At 42.7% G+C, this 22,252-nt stretch overlaps 2 protein-coding genes across 3 annotated transcripts; both read right to left on the bottom strand.

Annotated features, from left to right (window-relative positions):
• Positions 1–3: 3 nt before the first annotated feature.
• On the bottom strand, positions 4–11,699 carry LOC131102347 (actin-binding protein WASF2-like). The gene is made up of 9 exons (XM_058047943.1): positions 11,540–11,699; positions 8,555–8,727; positions 8,333–8,467; positions 4,881–5,034; positions 4,536–4,653; positions 4,332–4,450; positions 1,421–1,573; positions 867–1,348; positions 4–791 (listed from the first exon to the last, which is right to left on the bottom strand). Exons 2-9 carry the CDS (start codon positions 8,685–8,687, stop codon positions 634–636), a joined length of 1,452 nt encoding a protein of 483 aa, XP_057903926.1. The 5' UTR covers positions 8,688–8,727; positions 11,540–11,699; the 3' UTR covers positions 4–633.
• Positions 11,700–11,976: 277 nt separating this feature from the next.
• Positions 11,977–20,026, bottom strand: LOC131102349 (probable methyltransferase-like protein 24). 2 transcript variants are annotated; one of them, XM_058047944.1, is made up of 7 exons: positions 19,244–20,026; positions 19,128–19,177; positions 18,494–18,998; positions 17,780–17,878; positions 14,098–14,237; positions 13,746–14,004; positions 11,977–12,786 (listed from the first exon to the last, which is right to left on the bottom strand). In XM_058047944.1, exons 3-7 carry the CDS (start codon positions 18,782–18,784, stop codon positions 12,481–12,483), a joined length of 1,095 nt encoding a protein of 364 aa, XP_057903927.1. In that variant the 5' UTR covers positions 18,785–18,998; positions 19,128–19,177; positions 19,244–20,026; the 3' UTR covers positions 11,977–12,480. The 2 variants fall into 2 exon arrangements, with proteins under 2 accessions (XP_057903927.1, XP_057903928.1); XM_058047945.1 differs by having other exon boundaries at positions 14,119–14,237; positions 18,494–20,026.
• Positions 20,027–22,252: the final 2,226 nt, after the last annotated feature.

Genomic DNA, 22,252 nt, shown 5'->3' with positions numbered 1-22,252 from the left:
CAACACATTCGGCAAATTTATTACATTTTAACCCAGATAAAATAAATTTGTTTTGAGTCTTTGGGACTTAAGCGTTCACACAAGAAACGAGAAGCTGTTTTCATACAAATAATCATAAAAAGAACTTTGGCAAAGCTTTCTGCGTGCACTTTTAGCATAACTTTGCAATTTAATTCATCTTGAAAAAAAGCCACTAAATAGGAAGCGCGTCACACGTAAATGACATACGTGTCTCCTCCTGCACGTCTGCGTTATGGTACCGCTGCAACTTCCTGTTTCTTTTGCACCGAATACGAACATGTTCCCATGCTGACGCACGCACAGACAATAACTACTTAAAGACGTTAGAGGCGTTAATTAGCGAGGATGTGTGGCACTTATTCCCGCTCAATCATCCGCTGCCAGAAGGCACTAAAGCAGATTCAATCTGGCACTCGGCAGCAGCGGAGGAACAGGAAGGAACGATGAGAGAAGATGTCGGCAGAGAGACATGTTACACGTGTGAACGGAGCACAAAGTTTGTGCAGCGTTGTTGTTAAATAGAAGAAAGGAAGGAATGATTGTGCTAACCTGAGTGCTTGCTAGTGATTGAAAGGCGAAAAGAGAAAAAAAAAGAAAAGGCGGCCATGATCATCATTCAGACCAGTCGTCGTCGTCGAACTCCGACGAGTCGTCCTCGCTGTCGCTGCACTCCACAGCGATGCGTCGCGACAGGATGGCAGCCACGTCATTGCCAAAGTGGTCGCTCTTCTCCTGCTCCCGCTGGGCCTCCACCTTGCGCAGGTTGAAGCCTGGAGGAAGAGAAGAAGAAGGCGTGGTCGGTATTGAAGCCTCGGCCAGGAAGTGAAGGCGACTTCCTGTCATACCTTGTCGGATGGCCTGCAGCAGGTCGCTGCGGGCGTCGCCGGCAGGGGCGGGCACTGGCTGCGGCTTGGGGGCGCTGGTCGCCATCGCAGCAGAGGGAAGAGAGGGAGCGGGGGCGTCAAAGGACGGCGGAGGCGGGCCGGGGGGTGGGGGCGGCGGCGGAGGGGGTGGAGGGCCGCCTCCGGCGGCCATGGGAGGCGGCGGCGGAGGGGACATGGAGGACATGTTGGGAGGGGGAGGCGGAGCAGGCGGAGAGAGATAGGCGCCGGAGGGTGGGGGAGGAGGAGGAGGGCTGTCAAATCCAGGGGGAGGCGGGGGGACCCCAAATCCGGAGGGCGGCGGGGGAGGAGGTGCTGGAGGGGGCGAGATGTGAGGGCGAGAGTTGGACTGGGGCGAGGCCGGCGGGGGAGCAGGAGGTGGGTGGTTGGGGCTCAGCACGCTGACCCGCTTGTGGGTGGCACCACCATAGTGGCCGTCGTTGTACCTGAACGCAACAAAACACGTTGGGACGCTTTACTCGCCCCGCCCCTTCCATCGTGAGCGCCGCTGTACTTACCCCATGTCTGGAGGCGGGGGAGGCAGGAAGTCGTCGGGGCCGGGCGGTGAGGAACCCGGGTCGTAAGCGTAGGAACCCGTGCTCAAGTCCAGGCCCTCCGAGGTGAAGCCGTCGCCAGAACAGATACTTCCATTCAGACCCTCAGAGGAGTTCCTTGAACGCAACACGTCAAGTGTCAATTACTTGTCTCTAGTAACTACAGCTCATATTATACATTATTTTTCATATTAAATCACATGATTATTACCCAATATTATATTAACCTTAGACATTACATGCAGTTATTAACATAAAAACAGTAAAATTGGGGAAAATGGAGCAAAATGTAGATGAAATGTAGATACTAATAATTAGTATTAGTATTAAATATTCCTAAAACACATTTTAGGAGCAGGGCAATAGTCAAACATTTAGTCAAAATTGCTAATTTCTTTTTTAAAAAGTCATTAAAATACATAGATATTAATAATTATATTACAGAAAATATTATTTTGAATGATTAATGCGAGTTGTGATTTTTCCTACTTTGTTCGACGGTCCTTGAACGCACCATCTCATGTTGTTCAATGCACAGACAGATGTGTTTCGAATATATATGGCTGTATTTTGATGTAGTTTACCGCTTTTTATTTCTTTTTTTTTTTCTCATATTTTGCTCCCAAATGCTGATACTACGTGAGAATGCATCGAGGTGAGATTTAACGACTTTATCGAGCGCTAACGTGCATATTTGTGGTACACAACCGCTCACAAAACGTGAGGGATCGATAATGGAATCGTGACATTACGAGGTGATGACCATATTTCACCAATTAATTCATTATATAATATAAATAACGCAAACCTGAACCTGATTTTATTGCATTTAATTTTATACAAATGTATATATTTATTTTACATACAATACTTTGCATTTTTATATTGACTTTTGCTCTACTTTTCCCATTTTGCAGTTTTTTTCTCCAATAATTTTTTTTTCTACAATGCGCAGCAGGCGAAGAAAAAAAAACAAGCCATATACTGCAAATGTTTTTTGTTTTTTTTAAACCTTCAACATGAAAACTGTAGCTGGCAACATGCCTTGTAGTGCTACTGTGGCACGCTGGTGCGCACAGGAAATGGTCAAATGCAATCTGTTGCCGCAAGGCATGCTGGGTAGTTTACTGTACTCTCTCCTCCAACATGTCGAGTTTGTTGGATTTTTTTTTTTTCTTGATCGAAAAAAAACATTGAGGAGGACGTCAGGCAAGTAAACAAGGAGAGACTTTCACAAAGAGATCCATTTGCCAAATGACTACCCAGCATGCCTTGCGGGCACAGTTTAAGTTATGTTTATGTTGTTTATTGTTGATTTATGCGATACTTGCTGTGTATGTGTTGTTTTATTTCGTTGCACTGTGAGTAAGTACAGTAAACCTCGGATATATCGGATTCAATTGTTCCCACTGGTTTTGTCCGATATAAGCGAAATCCGTTATATGCGTATACCGGAAAATGTCCGTTTTACGCATATATGGGATTTATATCCGGTATATGCGTAAATGGGATTTTATCCGTTATAAAAAGGCACTTCCTTGACTATGTTTCCAATGTACCTGGACGCGCAGGCAACGCTGCAAACGCTGCAAATGACGTCGTATAGCGGCCTGTCACCATTCGGCCAATCGGAGCGCCACGATGCGGCCATCCGATATATGCCAGGGAAATTTCATGGAAATGCATTGGAACGGGACTGGAGATTTTGTGCGAAATAGGCGAAATCCGTTATAAAAAATCCGATATATGCAATGAATTTTTATTGGAAATGCATTACAGAAAAATTGGTTCTTTTTTATCTGTCCGTTGTGAGCGAATTTCCGATATATCCGAGTCCGATATATCCGAGGTTTACTGTACTACTACTGTTTAGTTTAAAGTATATGTGAGTTGTTGGCATAGCGGAAGGTTTGTTATAAAAAAATATTATATTGACCCTGTCTAGAAAAGAATGGCTATTTTTAGATGCTATTTTTTAATGTGCATCTTGTTTGAAACTTTATATATAATATAATATAAAAGAAATCCTTATACTAAGTATTTATTTCGTATTTATTTGAATAAAACAACTTGACACTCACACTTGGCTTTCATTTTGTCTAAACTCCCTTTGTGGAAAAATATCAGGATGTATGTCTTATATCGATATTCCACCTAAATATCTCGATTCAAATTTACTCTAGTAATGTAGTACTGTAGTACTTTACTTTGTTCACTTTGTATTGACTTATTTCAGCAGCAAAATGCTAACGATAGGGCTAAAAAATGTACTTTCATGAGGTTTGTTATAAAAATAATATTATATTGACCCTGTCTAGAAAAGAATGGCCCACTTTATTGTAGAGGCTATTTTTAGATGCTATTTTTTTATGTGCATCTTGTTTGAAACTTAATATAATATAATGTGAGCAAATTTCCGATATATCCGAGTCCGATACATCCGAGGTTTACTGTAGTACAAGTCGTTCTGTTTGATGACCACCTAAATATAGAGGGCCCCTCTGACAACGTGTTTTTTTTAAGCCAATGTGGTTCGCAAGTCAAAAAGTTTTCCCACCCCCATCTGAGTGGGTTATTGTAGTGAACTCTTGAGAGTTCTCATGTGTTTCAGTTGGAAGAGGACATTTTAAAAATGTCGCTCCTCATTCATGTTGGTAGCGTATTCTAAAGTGCCAAAACCCCACAGGGTGTCATTTAGAAGCCATTTTGTTGCAATGGCAGCCCCCAAACAGGACGTTCCACAGATTGGCTGATAATAGAAGAAGTGGGGGGAGGAGTCCACAAAGAGGAAGTGAAGCGTTACTTAAGCCGTTTCCAAAATAAATAAATGCACTCGGGTTCTTCTCCGGCGCATCTCACCGTCTCATCAACTTACAGTTCATTCTTGGGGACCACAAACTCCTCGCCCATCTTGCGGCGTTCCCACTCCTCCTTCCTGGTCTTGATCTTGCGGGGGTTGAGGGTGCGCTGGTTCAGGTGGTCTTTCTTCTCCTTCTGCTCAAGACAAGTTTGACTTGGGGAATAAAAGACAAAAACACAAAAAACACGAGATGTTAACGAGCAGCTCGCGTGGACTCACTCTGTGTTTTCGTTTCTCCTTCATGATGTCCTTGGTGTCCTGCAGCATCTTCTCCTTCCACAGGTCAAAGAAGTAGGAAGGATTGGTGTAAATATTGAGGGCCTCTCTTCCATCCTCGCTGTGGACAAAGATGAATTAAGCAATAACTATATGAGATATACTTTATGTGTACTGCAAAGCGTGTAATGAGGTGATTGATAAGGCTGCTCGTCATCTTGGAAAAAGCTAAGCAGGTTCCTTGAAAGCTCTTGAGTGGCTTTTATGGCTGAACTCGGCCTTTAATAATTTAAAAGCACTTAGTATAATGCGTAGCTGAGCCACAGTCTCCAGGCTGCCAGGTCCTACCGGTATGGGCTGAGGAGGTTGAGCGGCGGCGGTGGGTTGCACGTGGCGTAGGTGTCCTGCACGGGCATGGGCAGCGACGGCCTGGTGAAGAGCTGCTGGTCCTGAATCAGGTTGCTGCGGAAAGCCTTGCGAGTGGTGATGGCCTGAAGAGAGACTGAGGGACAAAACGCACAACTTTTTTTTTTTTTTTCTTTCTCGGCTTGCGCCTGCGCTAATGACAGCGTAGCCTGCTCAGTGTTTGTGTCAAAATGGACGCCGCCGTAAGAACCATGTGATTTCTCCCAGCCAATCAGCTAAGACAGAAGGGCTGTACAGTGTGACTAAAGGGAGCACTCATGAAAGTACTTTTTTTTTTTTTTTTTTTTAGCCCTATAATTAGCATTTTGCTGCTGAAATAAGTCAATACAACGTGAACAAAGTAAAGTACTACAGTACTACATTACTAGAGTCAATTTGATTGGAGATATTTAGGTGGAATATGGATACAAGACATACATCCTGATATTTTTCCACAAAGGGAGTTTAGACAAAATGAAATCCAAGTTGTTTTATTAAAATAAATACTAAATAAATACTTAGCATAAGGATTTATATTATATTATATTAAGTTTCAAACAAGATGCACATTAAAAAATAGCATCTAAAAATAGCCTCTACAATAAAGTGGGCCATTCTTTTCTAGACAGGGTCAATATAATATTATTTTTATAACAAACCTCATGAAAGTACATTTTTTTTAGTCCTATCGTTAGCATTTTGCTGCTGAAATAAGTCAATACAAAGTGAACAAATAGTAAAGTACTACAGTACTACATTACTAGAGTAAATTTGATTGGAGATATTTAGGTGGAATATCGATATAAGACATACATCCTGATATTTTTCCACAAAGGGAGTTTAGACAAAATGAAATCCAAGTGTGAGTGTCAAGTTGTTTTATTCAAATAAATACGAAATAAATACTTAGCATAAGGATTTCTTTTATATTATATTAAGTTTCAAACAAGATGCACATTAAAAATAGCATCTAAAAATAGCCATTCTTTTCTAGACAGGGTCAATATAATATTTTTTTTATAACAAACCTTCCGCTATGCCAACAACTCACATATACTTTAAACTAAACAGTAGTAGTACAGTAAACCTCGGATATATCGGACTCGGATATATCGGAAATTCGCTCACAACGGACAGATAAAAAAGAAGCGATTTTTCTGTAATGCATTTCCAATAAAAATTCATTGCATATATCGGATTTTTTATAACGGATTTCGCCTATTTCGGACAAAATCTCCAGTCCCGTTCCAATGCATTTCCATGAAATTTCCCTGGCATATATCGGATGGCCGCATCGTGGCGCTCCGATTGGCCGAATGGTGACAGGCCGCTATACGACGTCATTTGCAGCGTTTGCAGCGTTGCCTGCGCGTCCAGGTACATTGGAAACATAGTCAAGGAAGTGCCTTTTTATAATGGATAAAATCCCATTTACGCATATACCGGATATAAATCCCATATATGCGTAAAACGGACATTTTCCGGTATACGCATATAACGGATTTCGCTTATATCGGACAAAACCAGTGGGAACAATTGAATCCGATATATCCCAGGTTTACTGTAGTAGTATGTAAATATTTTAGAAGACACAAGCATGTCCTTATTTAGTGTCAGGAATACCAACGTGTCAACGGCATCAGACTTAGCAGCTGTCAGTTTAACTTCCTTCTACATTTGTGGTAGATGTTGTGGTAAATGTTGTGACTTTGCCAGTCATTGGTTTTCAGCAGTTCTTTGTAGCGTTTTTTCCCCCACTTGGACAATATACAGTATTAGCAATGTGACTGGTTGCTTTTCCTTTCATGAGGAACGCAACAAGAGTGCGGCAGACGTTCCTCATATTGGGGTTTGTGCCAAGTTTTAAGGTGGTGAAAAGAATTTATTTCATGTTCTGGATTGGAAGTGCCTCCATATTACCAAATTATGCTTATTCCTTGCCCACTTCTTCCACCACAGACACGCTAACCTGTTAGCTTCCGCTATGACTGCGGGCATCTGCTCCGCCCCTCCTCACTCCTTTTTGTAGGCATGAGGGAGATACAGCTCAAATCCCGTCGATATTGATATCAACGATATGGTTAGTTTTGATATCGTGCTTAAAGCAAATGTTAAATTTTTTTTTTTTAAATATCGATATATGACCCAGCTCTACTAGCTTGCAGCTAAGAGAATTCAGCAGTACACCTGAGAATTTACTAAAAAGTAAAAACATTTTTTGACATCCCGCAAAAAATTGTTAAGTCTCAATAGGGAAACCCAGCTAGCTCGCTCAGCTATGAGATGGATACTGCAGTGACACCTAAAGCCATGCAGGAAAGTAAGGATCGAGCGATACGCTTAAACTAGTGAGGCTAAGCCAGGGGTGGGCAAACTACGGCCCGGGGGCCACATCCGGCCCGCCAAGTGTTTGAATACGGCCCGCCCAATCTTTCCAAAGTATTTAATTTAAACTCAACATACAACCTGGCATCATGGCCTGAGCCAACCTTTTGATGGTTGTATCAATTTCGTTGTTTGACATGGTCTGTTGTTTACAAAGTGCTCCTGAAAAAAGGGACACAAGCACATAATAATAATAAAAATTAAAAATAATAATTATTATATCATTATTATAACTATTATGATTATTATATTTATTATATTAATGCTAATTATTATATTATTTATATATAATATTGTTATATTTGCATATTTTACATAATAATAATATAATAATAATTATTTTTATTTTATTTTAATTATTATAATATTTTATTATTTTTAAAATATTTAAATATAAATATAAAATAATTAATAGTAGCAGATTGCATGACAATTTTACAGATACAATAATACCAGGTGGACTGTTACGCTGTTACGTTAAAATATATAGTCTGCCCCCCCCCCCCGGAAATTTTGTTATATCAATGCGAGTCAAAAAGTTTGCCCACCCCTGGGCTAAGCGGTATAGAAAATGGATGGATGGTTTACTTTAATTTGTATATTTTATGCTATTTTTTCCTGTTAATATTATGACTTTTCTCTCTAAATATGTCAGCTTTATACTTGAAATGACTGTTCTTTTCTTCCATTTCTAGTGTTTTTCTTTTTTGTTTTGTTTTCTTCTGGGCAAATATGAAAAATATGGACAATTTGGAGTGGCCAATTAACCTAGCATGTTTTTGGAATGTGGGAGGAAACCGGAGTACCCGGAGAAAACTCACACACGCACGGGGAGAACATGCAAACACCACACTGAGGTGGAATCGAACTCAGGTCTCCCAGCTGTGTGGCCTGACGTATAAAAATCCTCTACATCAACGGTGAGGTTTCATGTGAGATGTGATTCCTTCATACAATATAAAGACTCCATAATAACGGTGAAGAAGAGCTAAGGTGGTGAAGATCCTTACCCTCCTCTTCTTTGGGGTCCAGCTGCGTGACTTTGACCTGCAGGCGGTCCACTCTATCCCCCAGCGAATCCACCCTGGTGGCAAAGTCTTCCGCCTGTTCGAACAGCGCCATGAACACGTCGGACGCATTCTTGCCTGCAGGCACACAAAAACACCAGAGAAGAAGAAGAAGATGAGTTGCAGACAAGATAAAACTCGGGACAAGATGGCCGATAGACTCACTGAGGCTGCCCAGCTGACGGATGATGTTGGCCAAGCTGTTGTTGGTGACGCATTCCAGCTCGCTGCGGATGCTGGTGGGGATGGACTGGCGGCACACGTGGCGCGGTTCGATGTTCCTGGTGACCAGAGGCATGGCGGGGCTCGGACGGGGGCGGCAAGGGGGCCAAACCCAGCTAAGAAGAGGAAGTAGGAACCATTGGTGAGTGCTGATGTGTACGACTGTCACCTGGGAACAGTTGCATGTGATCGCTGGTCACATGGGTATAAATAAAGACCAGAACAGACCAGACAGACGAAAGGAGAAGCAAAACTCAAGTTTCCTCCCGTTTCTGCGGTAAAGCACATTTGAGCTCAAAATGATACAATGCATGGCACGTCTCTTCAACGTTCCAACTATAGCGGGATCACACTCCTCAGCCTCCCTGGAAAAGTCTATTCCAGGGTGCTGGAGAGAAGGGTACGACCATTGGTCCAACCTTGGATGGATGGATGGATGGATGGATGATACAATGCAACAAATCATCATAATTATGAGACTTGATCATCATCCCGACTCTGACAAATTCAACATGGTAACAAATTAGGGCAGGGGTCTCAAACTCAATTTACTTGGGGGCCACTGGAGGTAGGGTCTGGGTGAGACTGGGTCGCATCAGGTTTTCTCCCCAAAAAAACAACGCATTTATTAAAAACAAAAAATTTTTTAAAACTTCGCATAGGTTCCAATTTTCTACAAGAAAAGCTCTGGGAAAAAAAATTCCACTCTTCTCAAATATCTTACTTTTTATTTTTCTACACAAAATAAGATGAAAAATAAATAAATCAAGAATAAAGAAAATCAATCAATCTGTAATAAATAAATTATAATAAAATTATAATAAAGATAATAAAGATTAAAATGAACAAAGCATTATTAGAGCCCTGTAGACATGACAAAACACGACTATAGTCACATTTATACTCTTTTTTTTTATTTACAACATATTGCGCAACTGCAGGGTCTTGAGACGCATGCTAACTCGCAAACTAGCGAGCTAGCGACCTAAACGGTAGCCTTCAAGTTATTTCCTTTCAACTTAAATCGCCAAAAACTTACCACTTCCACACGGATAGGGAGGATAACTATTAACAGTTATTTAACCTTTAACATGAACATGAATCAAACGTAATTATTTTTTCTGGGTACATGATACCATACAGCATGCGTATCAAACTTGCGCGGGCCGCACTGACATTAAACTAGTGTCCGTGTGTTTGAGACCGCTGAATTAGGACCTTCCGTCACGCATGCTCATCTCCCCCCTGCTGGCTTTAAGTACACCCTGCAATGCTTCCTATTCCCCATTTTCGCTTGCCTAATTATAGCTTTGTCATGCCGGAGCCACAGTGAGTCGAGCTGCAGTCATCGTTTTACAGCAACTTCTTGAAACTTTTCCCACACATGACATAGATAATGTTTTCCGTAAATCGATTCATGAAACAGATTCAGGCTTATAAACACATTATCATGACGGCATCCTAAATATGCATTTTAACACACTTCATGCTGACAACTTCTTGACTTTGACACAATATTTTGCCAGCATTCAGATCTTCTATACAATCATCCCGTGTTTATCAAGGTTAATTGGTTCCAGACACGACAGCGATAAGTGAATTTCCGTGACATAGAATTATAGCCATGTAGACATGAAATATAGTCACTTTTACACTCCTATAATTCTTTGTTTACATCACATTGCACAGGCTGTGGGATCATAGGACATAACAGACACCGCTAGATTAGCAAGCTAGCGAGCTAACTAATTAGCCTCTCCAAATATATTTACTCTAAACTTAATAAAAGAGCTTCAAACTTAATAAAAGTGCTTCAAACTGAATGGGATGAAGAGCAAATAAGTAAAAAATGTACCACTTCCACACGGAATGAGAGGAGAGGTTTTTTTTTCCATGGCATGTTTGCTGGGCTCCGCAGGCTCGGGAGGCAATTTCCATGCGTCGTGAAAGGTAATGTCATGTCGCATAACTTGACTGATGCCTAGTGACCATAGGACTACATATAACTTGTCTTTCTGTATGTTTTGACTAATAATAGGCCACAGGCCATATTTTCTCGTCATAATTTTTGCTCACTTTTTGTCTTCCACTTATAAAACATGGTTTAATTATGCAAATTTGATTATCTGCTCTACCGACTTACTGCCACAGATAACATTGCAGTCCTGTGGGAAACACTGATATGATAACCATAAAAAAAAATAAACACATAGAAAGGCGTCAAAACTAATTCACAATATCAAAGCCCACACTGCACTCTTTCTGATATTATGGACAGAGAAATTAAAAATTTTCAGCCACTCATTGTCTAAAAACACAGCAGGTGTGTTCCACCATCTGCGTTAATGAGGACACAACTCCCCCCACGGAGTTTATAGGTTTCTGAAAAGGACACTTGTCACTACTGGGCACTTTTTGCACATTTTTTTAACAGTTTTGGTGGGAAAATTGCCATTTTTTCATAACCCCAGATAAATCAGGCCATATTTTGCGGTGGAAAGGGAATAAAATGAGCTAAGTTAACTGACAATAAGTTGTATAATGAGAAATAAGGAAATGAGGATGCTAGGTGGTGTTACTCCCCACGCGCTTTGATGTCTCTAGCCGCGCCCCTGCAATTCTTTCAAGTCACGGCGGCTAACAATGTTTGGTCACGGTAGTCAAAATAACAGACACTTTTCTTAAAATTAAAATTCTTGTGCCTTCAGTCAGCTCTGGAATGTCTTTTTATTCGTCTATTCGGCTAATAAACCACACTGAGTGACCAGCAACATGAAGTTAGCTAAAAACTAGCCAAAATGTAACTTGGCTTCTTGGCCTTGTCAGAGCAGGAAGTAACTTGTAAGCGACTCTTGTTTCGAACAAAACACCATTTTGACTCTTCTTCAATGTCAAAAACCAGCATGCAGTGGTCTCATGTGTGCTTACCGTCCAAAGTGGAACCAGACTCCCTCTTTTGCTGTCTTGTTTGTCCAACTTCCAAAGTTTTCCACTCGAAAACGTTGAACGGTGTGACGGGCAAACGCGGACGTAGCGCGGCCGAACACTGTCCCGAGTTTTCGAGCTCCCGATTGGCGGAGCGGACGAGCGTCTCTAAGCTAATTGGCCGCTGCGGCTGTCACATACAGTCTCCGAGTGCGGAAAGTGGGTTTCACTGGCGTAAATACCGCAACTCCACCCGGATTTGTGGCGGACATATGTGCGCCATTTGCGTAAGGGAGGACATTCCAGTGTGCACTTAGAGCGAGTTGGAACGCGTCCCAAGAATGACAGGCATTAGCTTTCTTTAGGATATGATCGACTAGGTCAAGTTGTATTTCACGTAAACTAGTCAAAGCCCATGTTTGGGCTCATGACGCGTTCAAGTGCATTTGTAGTTTAGGCATTTGTAGTTTAGCAGTTGTAAAAACAAATATAATACTACTAATAATTTAAAAATAGAGACTTTATTGAAGTTTTCACAGGCTTTTCTCACACCCAGCAATGAATATTTTCCTCGGTGCAGTTATGGAAAAGTCCATAAAAACATTTGGATGGTGGAGATTTAAAACTCCAATTACATTCAAGGAACAGAAGAACAGGTCTTCTTAAAGGTGCTCCCTACGGCGTTTATGGCACAGCTTGATTGACAGTTCGAGTATCGGATTTCCACGGGTATGTTCTAGAAGAGGCGGGTCTAAACTTTGTATCCCCTTGTTTCGTATGTGTCATTAAATGCAGCAGTATTGCAGCATATGGAAGTCCATTAAAGTAGCACATCCTATCATCGCCACTAGATGGTGCTGTGGTTACGCAAGACACCCTCCGACAAGCAATGGTCTGCCCCACAGGAATATCAACGCTCACTTCTGATTGGTCAAAGGCTGACGTCAGTGTCTCATGTTGACCCAGCTGAGGGTGTAGCAGCTGCGTGCGTCCCTCACACTCCGGTTCAAGACACTCCGACCCTCTCCCTCGGAGCTGTGAACCAGCCGGAGCCCCGAGTCCCGGAGTCCCTGCAGGACGCTGAACCAATAGCGGAGCACCTGCTCGTCGCTCCCGCCCACCTCAAAGCCGGCCCACTGGAGGTGCACCTTGGCCACCAGGTGATGGACGCGCTGCGAGGTGCCCAGTTCGATCCAGTTCTGGAAGACACGCCACTCGGCACTGAGCAGGTCGGCGTACAGGAAGTGGACCTGGAGGGGGATAGTGCAAAGTACTACCACAATATTTTCATGTATTGTTAAATTAATGTATACAGTGATGTGATCAAACAACCATTCACACTCACATTCATACCTATGGTATACATACCATCACACTACCACCACCGTATTTTACTGTTGCTATCATCATTTTTCCGAAATGTGGTCTCGGGGATCATGAAGATGTTTTCTGGCAAAATTGACATGAGCCTCGATGTTGTTTTTGTTCAGTAGTGGTTTTGGTCTTGGAACTCGAGACCTGCACTTCTATGGATGTTGTTGCGGGGCCTTTTGTGACCTCCAGGGGTCATTTTGATTGGCTGGCCACTACTGAGAAGGTTCACCATCGTTCCACGCTTTCACTATTTGTGGGTAATGACTCTCGCTGTGGTTTGCTGGAGTCCCAAAGCTTTAGCAATGGCTTTATAACCTTTTCCACACTGATAGATCTTAATTTATCTCAGTTGTCAGTTTTTCACAGAAGGCCATGTAGGTTTAGATTTTTTTTCTCTGTCAATAATAAAAGGTTTCATAAAAAAACGACATTTTGTGTTCAGTTATGACTAATATTAATATTAGTTTGAGGGTCTGAAACATTTAAAGGTGACAAACGAGTAAAACATTTTTTCACACCACTGTTTATAAACAAGTGTATATACCTAATGAGAGTTTTTTTTAAATAATAAAGTAAATGTAATTTATGCTTTCTTTAAAAAAAAAAGGAATTATTATATTTCCATTCTGACTTGATGACGCTATAAAGGAGCAGAGTGGCTAATTAGGGCCCCCTTGTGGCGACAGGGTGTAACTGAGCATCAGATTGCTGTCTTAAACGGTTGCCATGGCAGCTCCAGATGGCTGCAGAGCTCTGTTGCTATAGGAACATACAAGTACGAGAGCTCCGGGTTTATGATGGGGTGTATCGTTTCCGTCTAACGTGTGCGCCTTACGACGGGATGTCCCAAGGCCGCCATGATGTCCGCCAGCGTTCGCGACACGCTCGCCTTGTGCCCGCGCCTCCTCGCCGCTCGCCACTCCAGCCACATCCTGTGCTGAGTGGTCGTGGTCGTGCCGCCATCGCCGTGGCGACCGGCCAAACCGTTGCCACGGCGACCACCAGATGCTGCAGCGTTGCTCGGATCAAAGCTGTGGACTTGGCAGCCCAGCCCAGACACCGTCTTTAGAAAGTCGGCGTCTCCCGCGTCCATGCTGCGCGACAAACAGTCAATTATCTGTAACGTTGTTCATTCGGAGGCTCGCGCACACACACACACACACACACACACACACACACACACACACCTGAAAGAGTATGCAACGCACGGCATGTCTGCAGCAGGAAGCAGCCACTCCTCGGCACACAGCAGCCAAGGGTGAGGCGAGGCTGCAGGGGGGTGGGACGCCTGAACTTGACCCGGGGAGAGGACCCTGGAGCAGTTCAACTGGAGGTGACGGCACAAAAAGATAAGAATAATGACACGACGGGCCGCTGCCTCATTAAAACGGCCTTTTTGGCGTGAAGAATCACTTTGAAAGTGAAACATGACCTTTTTTTTTACCCTTCGTGGACACCCTGAAGCTTAGAGGTGGACGCTGCTGTTCAGCCTAACGAGATCCACAACAAGACCCGGATCGTTTTGCCTTCCTTAGATAATAAGGCTGAGTTTGTGGGTGTTTATTTAACAATATTTATATTATTCATTCATTCATTCATCGCGGGGGTGCTGGAGCCTATCCCAGCTGTCTTCGGGCGAGAGGCGGGGTACACCCTGGACTGGTCGCCAGCCAATCACAGGGCACATATAGACAAACAACCATTCACACTCACATTCATACCTATGGACAATTTGGAGTCGCTAATTAACCTAGCATGTTTTTGGAATGTGGGAGGAAAGCGGAGTACCCGGAGAAAACCCACGCATGCACGGGGAGAACATGCAAACTCCACACAGAGATGGCCGAGCGTGGAATTGAACCCTGGTCCTCCTAGCTGTGAGGTCTGTGCGCTAACCACTAGACCGCCGTGCCGCCCTATTTTTATTATTGTTATTGTAATTTGACCTTCTACATATGCAGTGGAGTTCCACCTTTAAAATACATGTATTTGTGTCGGCCCACCAGGGGTACATTTGGACCGCCACAAAGCAATTTGACGCTACCTGTACATGAACACATTATAACGGGACTGTCTGCAAATGCGGCTCATCTTTCCATCGAAGTAGAATAGATGGCATCGTAACTCTGCTTCCTAACACACCTCATATGCACCCGGTCGGCCAGAGAAGAAGAAGAAGACGGAGCAAGAGGGATCAGTGTTGGCAAATTTGTCGCTATATTTATATGTTTGTTTATATATTGATATTCTGACAGACAATTTGATTCGCATCTCGATAAATGGGCTAGCATATGATTAAAAAACAATGTAGTGTACCTTGATGATAAAAAATAATCGAAAAATAACCATTTGAGTCACCCACACAGAAGACGAAGGAGGAAGCCGATGTTTGAAGGCTAAAATGCTAAAGCTACTTATCATTGAGAGACGTCTTGACTGTCCAGTCTCTACTCCCGGATCGGATTCTGGACCCAACACATATGGCTGAATGTTTATCAACTCATATGAAGTTGGGTTAGCAGCTAGCGGCACAACAAGTTCTTTTAAGCAGTCGGGAGCGTGACCAACCACAGCAGAGTGGGCGTGCCTGGAGGCGGGCCATGGATGGAATACATTAAAACAAACCGTTTTCAAAGGAAGCACAAAATCCAAAGAAATACCGCTGGAATAGGTGCAGATTCTGGAAGAACTAGAAAGCTTTATTTGCGGGTTATGGTGTGTAGCTGCTCTATAGGGGTCCATAATACAAAGGGCCAAAAAAAAGACCCCTTTAATTATGACTACTGTGGAGTGTGTGGCATTTGATCACCATGGTAACTTCATACGGGCTTTATTTCATCGGCAAGAGCACAGCGCTATGAGCTAGCGCAGGGGTGGGCAAACTACGGCCCGGGGGCCACATCCGGCCCGCCAAGTGTTTGAATACGGCCCGCCCAATCTTCCCAAAGTATTTCATTTAAACTCAACATACAACCTGGCATCATGGCCTGAGCCAACCTTTTGATGGTTGTATCAATTTCGTTTTTTGACATGGTCTGTTGTTTACAAAGTGCTCCTGAAAAAAGGGACACAAGCACATAATAATAATAATAATTATTATTATTAGATTATTATTCATTCATTCATTCATTTTCTATTCCTCACGAGGGTCGCGGGGGGTGCTGGAGCCTATCCCAGCTGTCTTCGGGCGAGAGGCGGGGTACACCCTGGACTGGTGGCCAGCCAATCACAGGGCACATATAGACAAACAACCATTCACACTCACATTCATACCTATGGACAATTTGGAGTGGCTAATTAACCTAGCATGTTTTTGGAATGTGGGAGGAAACCGGAGTACCCGGAGAAAACCCACGCATGCACGGGGAGAACATGCAAACTCCACACAGAGATGGCCGAGGACCGAACCCTGGTCTCCTAGCTGTGAGGTCTGCGCACTAACCACCAGACCGCCGTGCCGCCTATTAGATTATTAGATTATTATAATAATTATTAGAACTATTATGATTATTATAATTATTATATTAATGCTAATCATTATATTAATTATATATAATATTAGTGTTATATTTGCATATTTTACATAATAATAATATAATAATTATTATTTTAATTTTATTTTAATTATTATAATATTTTATTATTTTTTAAATATTTAAATATAAATATAAAATAATAAATAATAATAGCAGATTGCATGACAATTTTACAGATACAATAAAACCAGGTGGACATGTAAAATATATAGTCCGTTTCAGCTAATTAGGTAGCAATAGCAGTTAATACGTCACACCAGGAGATGGCCGCCATTTTTAATGCTGAACTACATTTGTAGGCGTGGTTTTATGCAACGTGTAGGCTTTGCTAGACTCGCGGCAGCGAGTCCGCCGTCACAAACGTGGTGAGTTGTCAAAAAAAAAAAAAAAAAACCTGCCTGAGAATACAATGACCTGGATGAATGATAATATTCACAGCAATAATAAATAGATTGATGATTTATATTTATATCTATATCTTTAAAAATAGTAAAGTCAAAACTAAAAAGATGAAAAATAAAAACATTTTAGCTCACTAATCAGTCAGTAGCTAGCTAATGTAGCAGACGATACTGTGTAATGGAACAAGGAAGTGCGCGTTTCACTGACTTACTTGACTTACATTTACTGTGTTCCACTACAGGAAGTAGTGATTTTTTTTTTTTTTTTAAAAAAGGTAATTATATAAAACTGTCAATCTTCCAGTATTTTTCAAATGTGTCCCCAAACACCAGGCTGCGGGAAACTAACATAAATTTGTGAATAATTACATATAATTTTATGTAAATTATGTAAATTTTGAAAATATGGGCCATTATTTTATTCAAAGAAATAATGTGCAGTTAGAAACCCCAGTTTTTCTAAAAAAACAAACAAAAAAAAACTCACATTTTTTACACGTTTATGTCTTTTTCCTAAAGTGTTGACATCTTGCGCTTGTTTCGGCGGTCCTTGAACGCACCATAATTGATGTGTGCTGGTTCAAAATCAGAGTAGAATGTCAAAATGAAGCCAACTGGGGGGTTTGTAAAAGGAAGTAGGGTTGGTAGTATTGGCGTATTCGCTGGTAGTACTGTGATACTAAAGTGGCCCCATTATCTTTTCATTAAGTGTGGTTGACTAACCCTGGTTGAAAGTATTAAAAATAGTCATTTTAGGGCTTTTTTACGGGCACATCCATGATGGCTAAGTAAGGTTAGCAACAGCAACATCTGTGGATTGCAAACGCTCCGTCACCTCATACGTCAGAGTACTACTGTCTTTGCAAAGGTACATTTTGTTGCTAGTTAGCCCGGTTGGCAAGGTGACGTGTTCTGCATTCTACGAAGCACACCTGCGGTCTGGTGATATGCAGGACGATGCGGCTGAGCTCTGCAGAGAAAGACGGCTGGTCTTGGGCCCAAGGCTGCAGCTCCAACGTCCTGGGTCCATCCTGGCGACACACAAAGACCAAATATATTCAAACAACGGCGTGGTAGTGGATGTCAACATGCACAGGAATGATGGCATGGGTGGGGTGGGGGGGGGGGGGGTTCAGGTCATAGGCCATAGCCTGAGATAAGGCACGCTCGCTTGAGGCGGTTTTGTGATATACTATCCCAATTAAAGCCCCCCACACACACACACTGCGGGTATGTGGTTACCATAGCAACTCAAGAGAGTTAGGGGGGGGGGCATGGTTTACTGGAATGAGTCAGAGTTTAGCCTTGAACATAAAAAGAAGTTTGAGGAGGGAGGAAGGAGGCATGGCCGGGGGGGCTTTGCTAGAGTTTTGTGTTTATTATTTAAATACGTTCAAATTTACATTTTCATCAACTTTTCATGACAATTTCCTTAGTTTTAAAAAAAAATCCACTATTTTGAAATGTAAATGTGAGGAGTCATTGCTAAAAACATCATTTAATAGTACTACTACCCCCCCCCCCAATAAAATAAAAATAAAACTAATGTTGACTAATAACATTACACTAATAAGCATGTGTAATTCTATACAATGAAAATACCTGCAACACTTAATCACGTGTTCTCTCGCGATACTGCCACATACCTGCCGTGAATTCATCTCGTTCTCGTCCTCGTAAGCTCGCGTGACCTCCTCCTCCTGTGGTGACTCCTCCGCAGGAACCGGCGTCCGTTCCCCGCGAGAACTCCTGCCCGGCTCGATGCTCATGACGGACAAAGCCACCTCCACCGCGGGCTCCTCCCCGCCGCCCGTGGCGCCTCCGCCGGGCAGCCGCGGTGCGAACACGCCGATCTGCAGCGCGAGCAGCAGCAGCAGCAGCGGCGGGACCAGGAGCAGAGCCGCGTCGGGCCGGAGCAGCGCGCGGACCCGCCGCATGGCTCCCGTGTGGCATCCCCGCTGCTGCCTGTGAGGGCTGGCTCCGGGAGACCTCCCCTCTCTCGTCTCCCCTCCCCCGGACGGAGCAAACCCCCCTGGGGCGAAAGAGTGTGATGACGAGGCACATTCCTGGAGCGGCAGGGGCTGCGTTTTGATTTGTTTACGACACAATACTCCGTGTGTGACGTCATCATGAGCTTCTCAAATGGGGGTACTTGGAAAATACACAGTATTTGTACAGTGGGAAAAAATTATTATTATGTAAATATAAAATGTAATCTTAATGGCATGTTATGCTAAAAAACAACAACATTGTATGCTAGTTTTATGTTGCTATGCTTACCTTGCAAAGAAATGACCAACAAGTGCTTATTCTGGCTGGGTGAACTAATACTGTTAGCATGGAGATTAAAGGTCATATGATGAACAAAACTAGTCATGTGTCTTTAAAGCACTTACCTACAAATGTCGTCACGTACCCCGCCTCTCCCCCACAAAAACAGCTGGGATAGGCTCCAGCACACCGGCGACCCTAGTGAGTATAAGCGGTAGAAAACGGATGGACTGAATGTGGGTAATGAACTAAACTAAACTCAATGGCCTTTCCTGTACTGCGTTTAAAAAAAGTATGATGTTCTCTTGTTCCTAAGCAACTCAGGAGCCGCAGTCAGACACATTAATATTAAAAGATGGAGTCAGGCCTGCAGGGTGGGGGGCTGCTGCACTAATATTTGTTTTTTTTTTTTTTAGTTACACTTCCACAACTTGTTTTTTGTGAGAATATTGTAGTCCATTGCAGGACTTTATTAGTAGCTTGTATTTACATTGGGACTATTGTTACTGAATTTAAATGAGTCACATTTCTTTACAGTGATTATTGACATAATTGGCGACCTTCTGTAAATTATTTTCCAAGTCGGACTTAAAAGCACATGTCGCTCCGCTCAACGAACAGCGGGTGCTTCCGTGGGGCCCTCCGCCCATCTAACAGGCAGCTCTGTTTTCTTTGTGAAATAAATAATAGGACCCCAGAAGTGACAGAATAAAGTTCATTTGTATTTATAAACAAATTAGTTGTATTTTTCATGTTTTTCTTTGCCCATGATGGAAATGCGTCATAGGCCAATTATGCAAATTCAAAGCCACCCGCGGCGTCTATTTGGACTTTAAATGGACCAAATAAAAGGGCTCCGGTTTACGGTGGCAGGGGTTGCTAAAGTAGCGTCTTTCCACCGTGTGGCATTGTTGACAGCAGCCCACCCCCCACCCCCCCCACCCTGACTGCCATGTCACAGCAAACACACGTCCTCCAGCCGTGTCTGAGTCTGTTTAGTCAGCCTGTTGACAAACTGCACTGCACACAATATGCAGCCAGTCAACTCCTCCGTCTGTCGGGTCAAGAGAGCGGTGGTGTTTATTTCAAGCGTCCCTAGCAAATGACTGTGCGTCTTAAAGGATAAATAGGTGATCTTTGTGTTTTGGTCTTTACGTATGCACTCCCGTGGGTGATTCATACTAGCAGTGTAGTGTTCTCATCATTGCTGGGTTTGTAAAAACTGACCCCTTCTAGCATGTGGAAACCATCCAAATATGTATTTTGGGAAACAGAATTTACTAAGATAATCCATCATAATGGGTTAAAAAGTTCAGGAAACAACCAAAAATGTCGCCGCCAAGTATGGACATGTTCCAGTTTAAGCGAGCATCAAGAAGGACAATTTATACGAAAATTAAAGTTGCAACTGGAAAATTGGAATGCAAAAATACTTGCCACCTGGAAGAATGTCCAGCGGTACTCCACAGCGAAGGCGGGGTCCAAGGGTTTCAGCTGAAACTTGGTGACGGAGCTCAAACTTTGCCAAACTGCAGCGAAACGATGAAGGACACATACACAAATGTACAGTATTCATGCAGACTGGTTTGGCGTAAGAACGCAAATAGACATGTTAGAGGCGTTATTGTCATAGAATGTACAGGATCCATGCAGACTGGTTTTGTATAAGAACGCAAATAGACATGTTAGCGGCGTTATTGTCATAGAATGTACACTATTCATGCAGACTGGTTTTGTATAAAAACGCAAATAGACATGTTAGAGACGTTATTGTCATGGAATGTACAGTCTTCATGCAAACTGGTTAGGCATAAGAACACAAATAGACATGTTAGAGGCGTTATTGTTGTAGAATGTACAGTATTCATGCAGACTGGTTTTGTATAAGAACATAAATAGACATGCTAGAGGCGTTATTGTCATAGAATGTACAGTATTCATGCAGACTGGTTTTGTATAAGAACGCAAATAGACATGTTAGAGGCGTTATTGTCATGGAATGTACAGTATTCATGCAGACTGGTTTGGTGTAAGAACATAAATAGACATGTTAGAGGCGTTATTGTCATAGAACGTACAACATTCATGCAGACTGGTTTTGTATAAGAACGCAAATAGACATGTTAGAGGCGTTATTGTCATAGAATGTACAGTATTCATGCAGACTGGTTTGGCGTAAGAACATACGTAAATAGACATGTTAGAGGCGTTATTATCATAGAACGTACAGTATTCATGCAGACTGGTTTGGCGTAAGAACGCAAATAGACATGTTAGAGGCGTTATTGTCATGGAATGTGCAGTCTTCATGCAAACTGGTTAGGCATAAGAACACAAATAGACATGTTAGAGGCGTTATTGTCATGGAATGTGCAGTCTTCATGCAAACTGGTTAGGCATAAGAACACAAATAGACATGTTAGAGGCGTTATTGTCATAGAACGTACAGTATTCATGCAGACTGGTTTTGTATAAGAACATAAATAGACATGTTAGAGGCGTTATTGTCATACAACGTACAGTATTCATGCAGACTAGTTTGGCGTGAGAACGAAATAGACATGTTAGAGGCGTTACTGTCATACAATGTACAGTATTCATGCAGACTAGTTTGGCGTGAGAACGAAATAGACATGTTAGAGGCGTTATTGTCATAGAACGTACAGTATTCATGCAGACTGATTATGCCCACCGGAAGTGACGTAAAGTGCCTTTAGGTCACATGGTTGAAACCCAGTAATTGAGACTTCCTTCTCCCGATAGGCCTCTCTCTCCCTCCTTTGCAACACCCCTTTCAGCGTGCAAGACAGCTCCAGTGATGAACAACATCTTCTACTGTAAGTCCTTCATGTGACTTAAGGGTGCATTTAGGTAGAAGTTCCCACTCGGGAACTCGTCTTTCGACATCCTGTATGCTTCCTTACTGAGGATGACGATTGTTTGTTTTTTTTAAGTAGCTCCTACTCTGATTTCCTTTCCAACACCCCCCACCCCCACCCTCGTGCCCCCCTTCTCCTAAGCAGCCATCCACCCCCCTCCTCTCCCTGCCGAATTGTGTCCTCGCCTGAACTCTGGTTCTCAGTCCCAGACAGCCTGAGTGAAAAAGCCCAGCACGCTCGCTTGCTCATGCACAC

Source organism: Doryrhamphus excisus, chromosome 14 (assembly GCF_030265055.1).
Source record: "Doryrhamphus excisus isolate RoL2022-K1 chromosome 14, RoL_Dexc_1.0, whole genome shotgun sequence".
In the NCBI taxonomy this organism is placed as follows: Eukaryota; Metazoa; Chordata; class Actinopteri; order Syngnathiformes; family Syngnathidae; genus Doryrhamphus; species Doryrhamphus excisus.
This window is presented reverse-complemented; position numbering and strand designations above follow the sequence as displayed.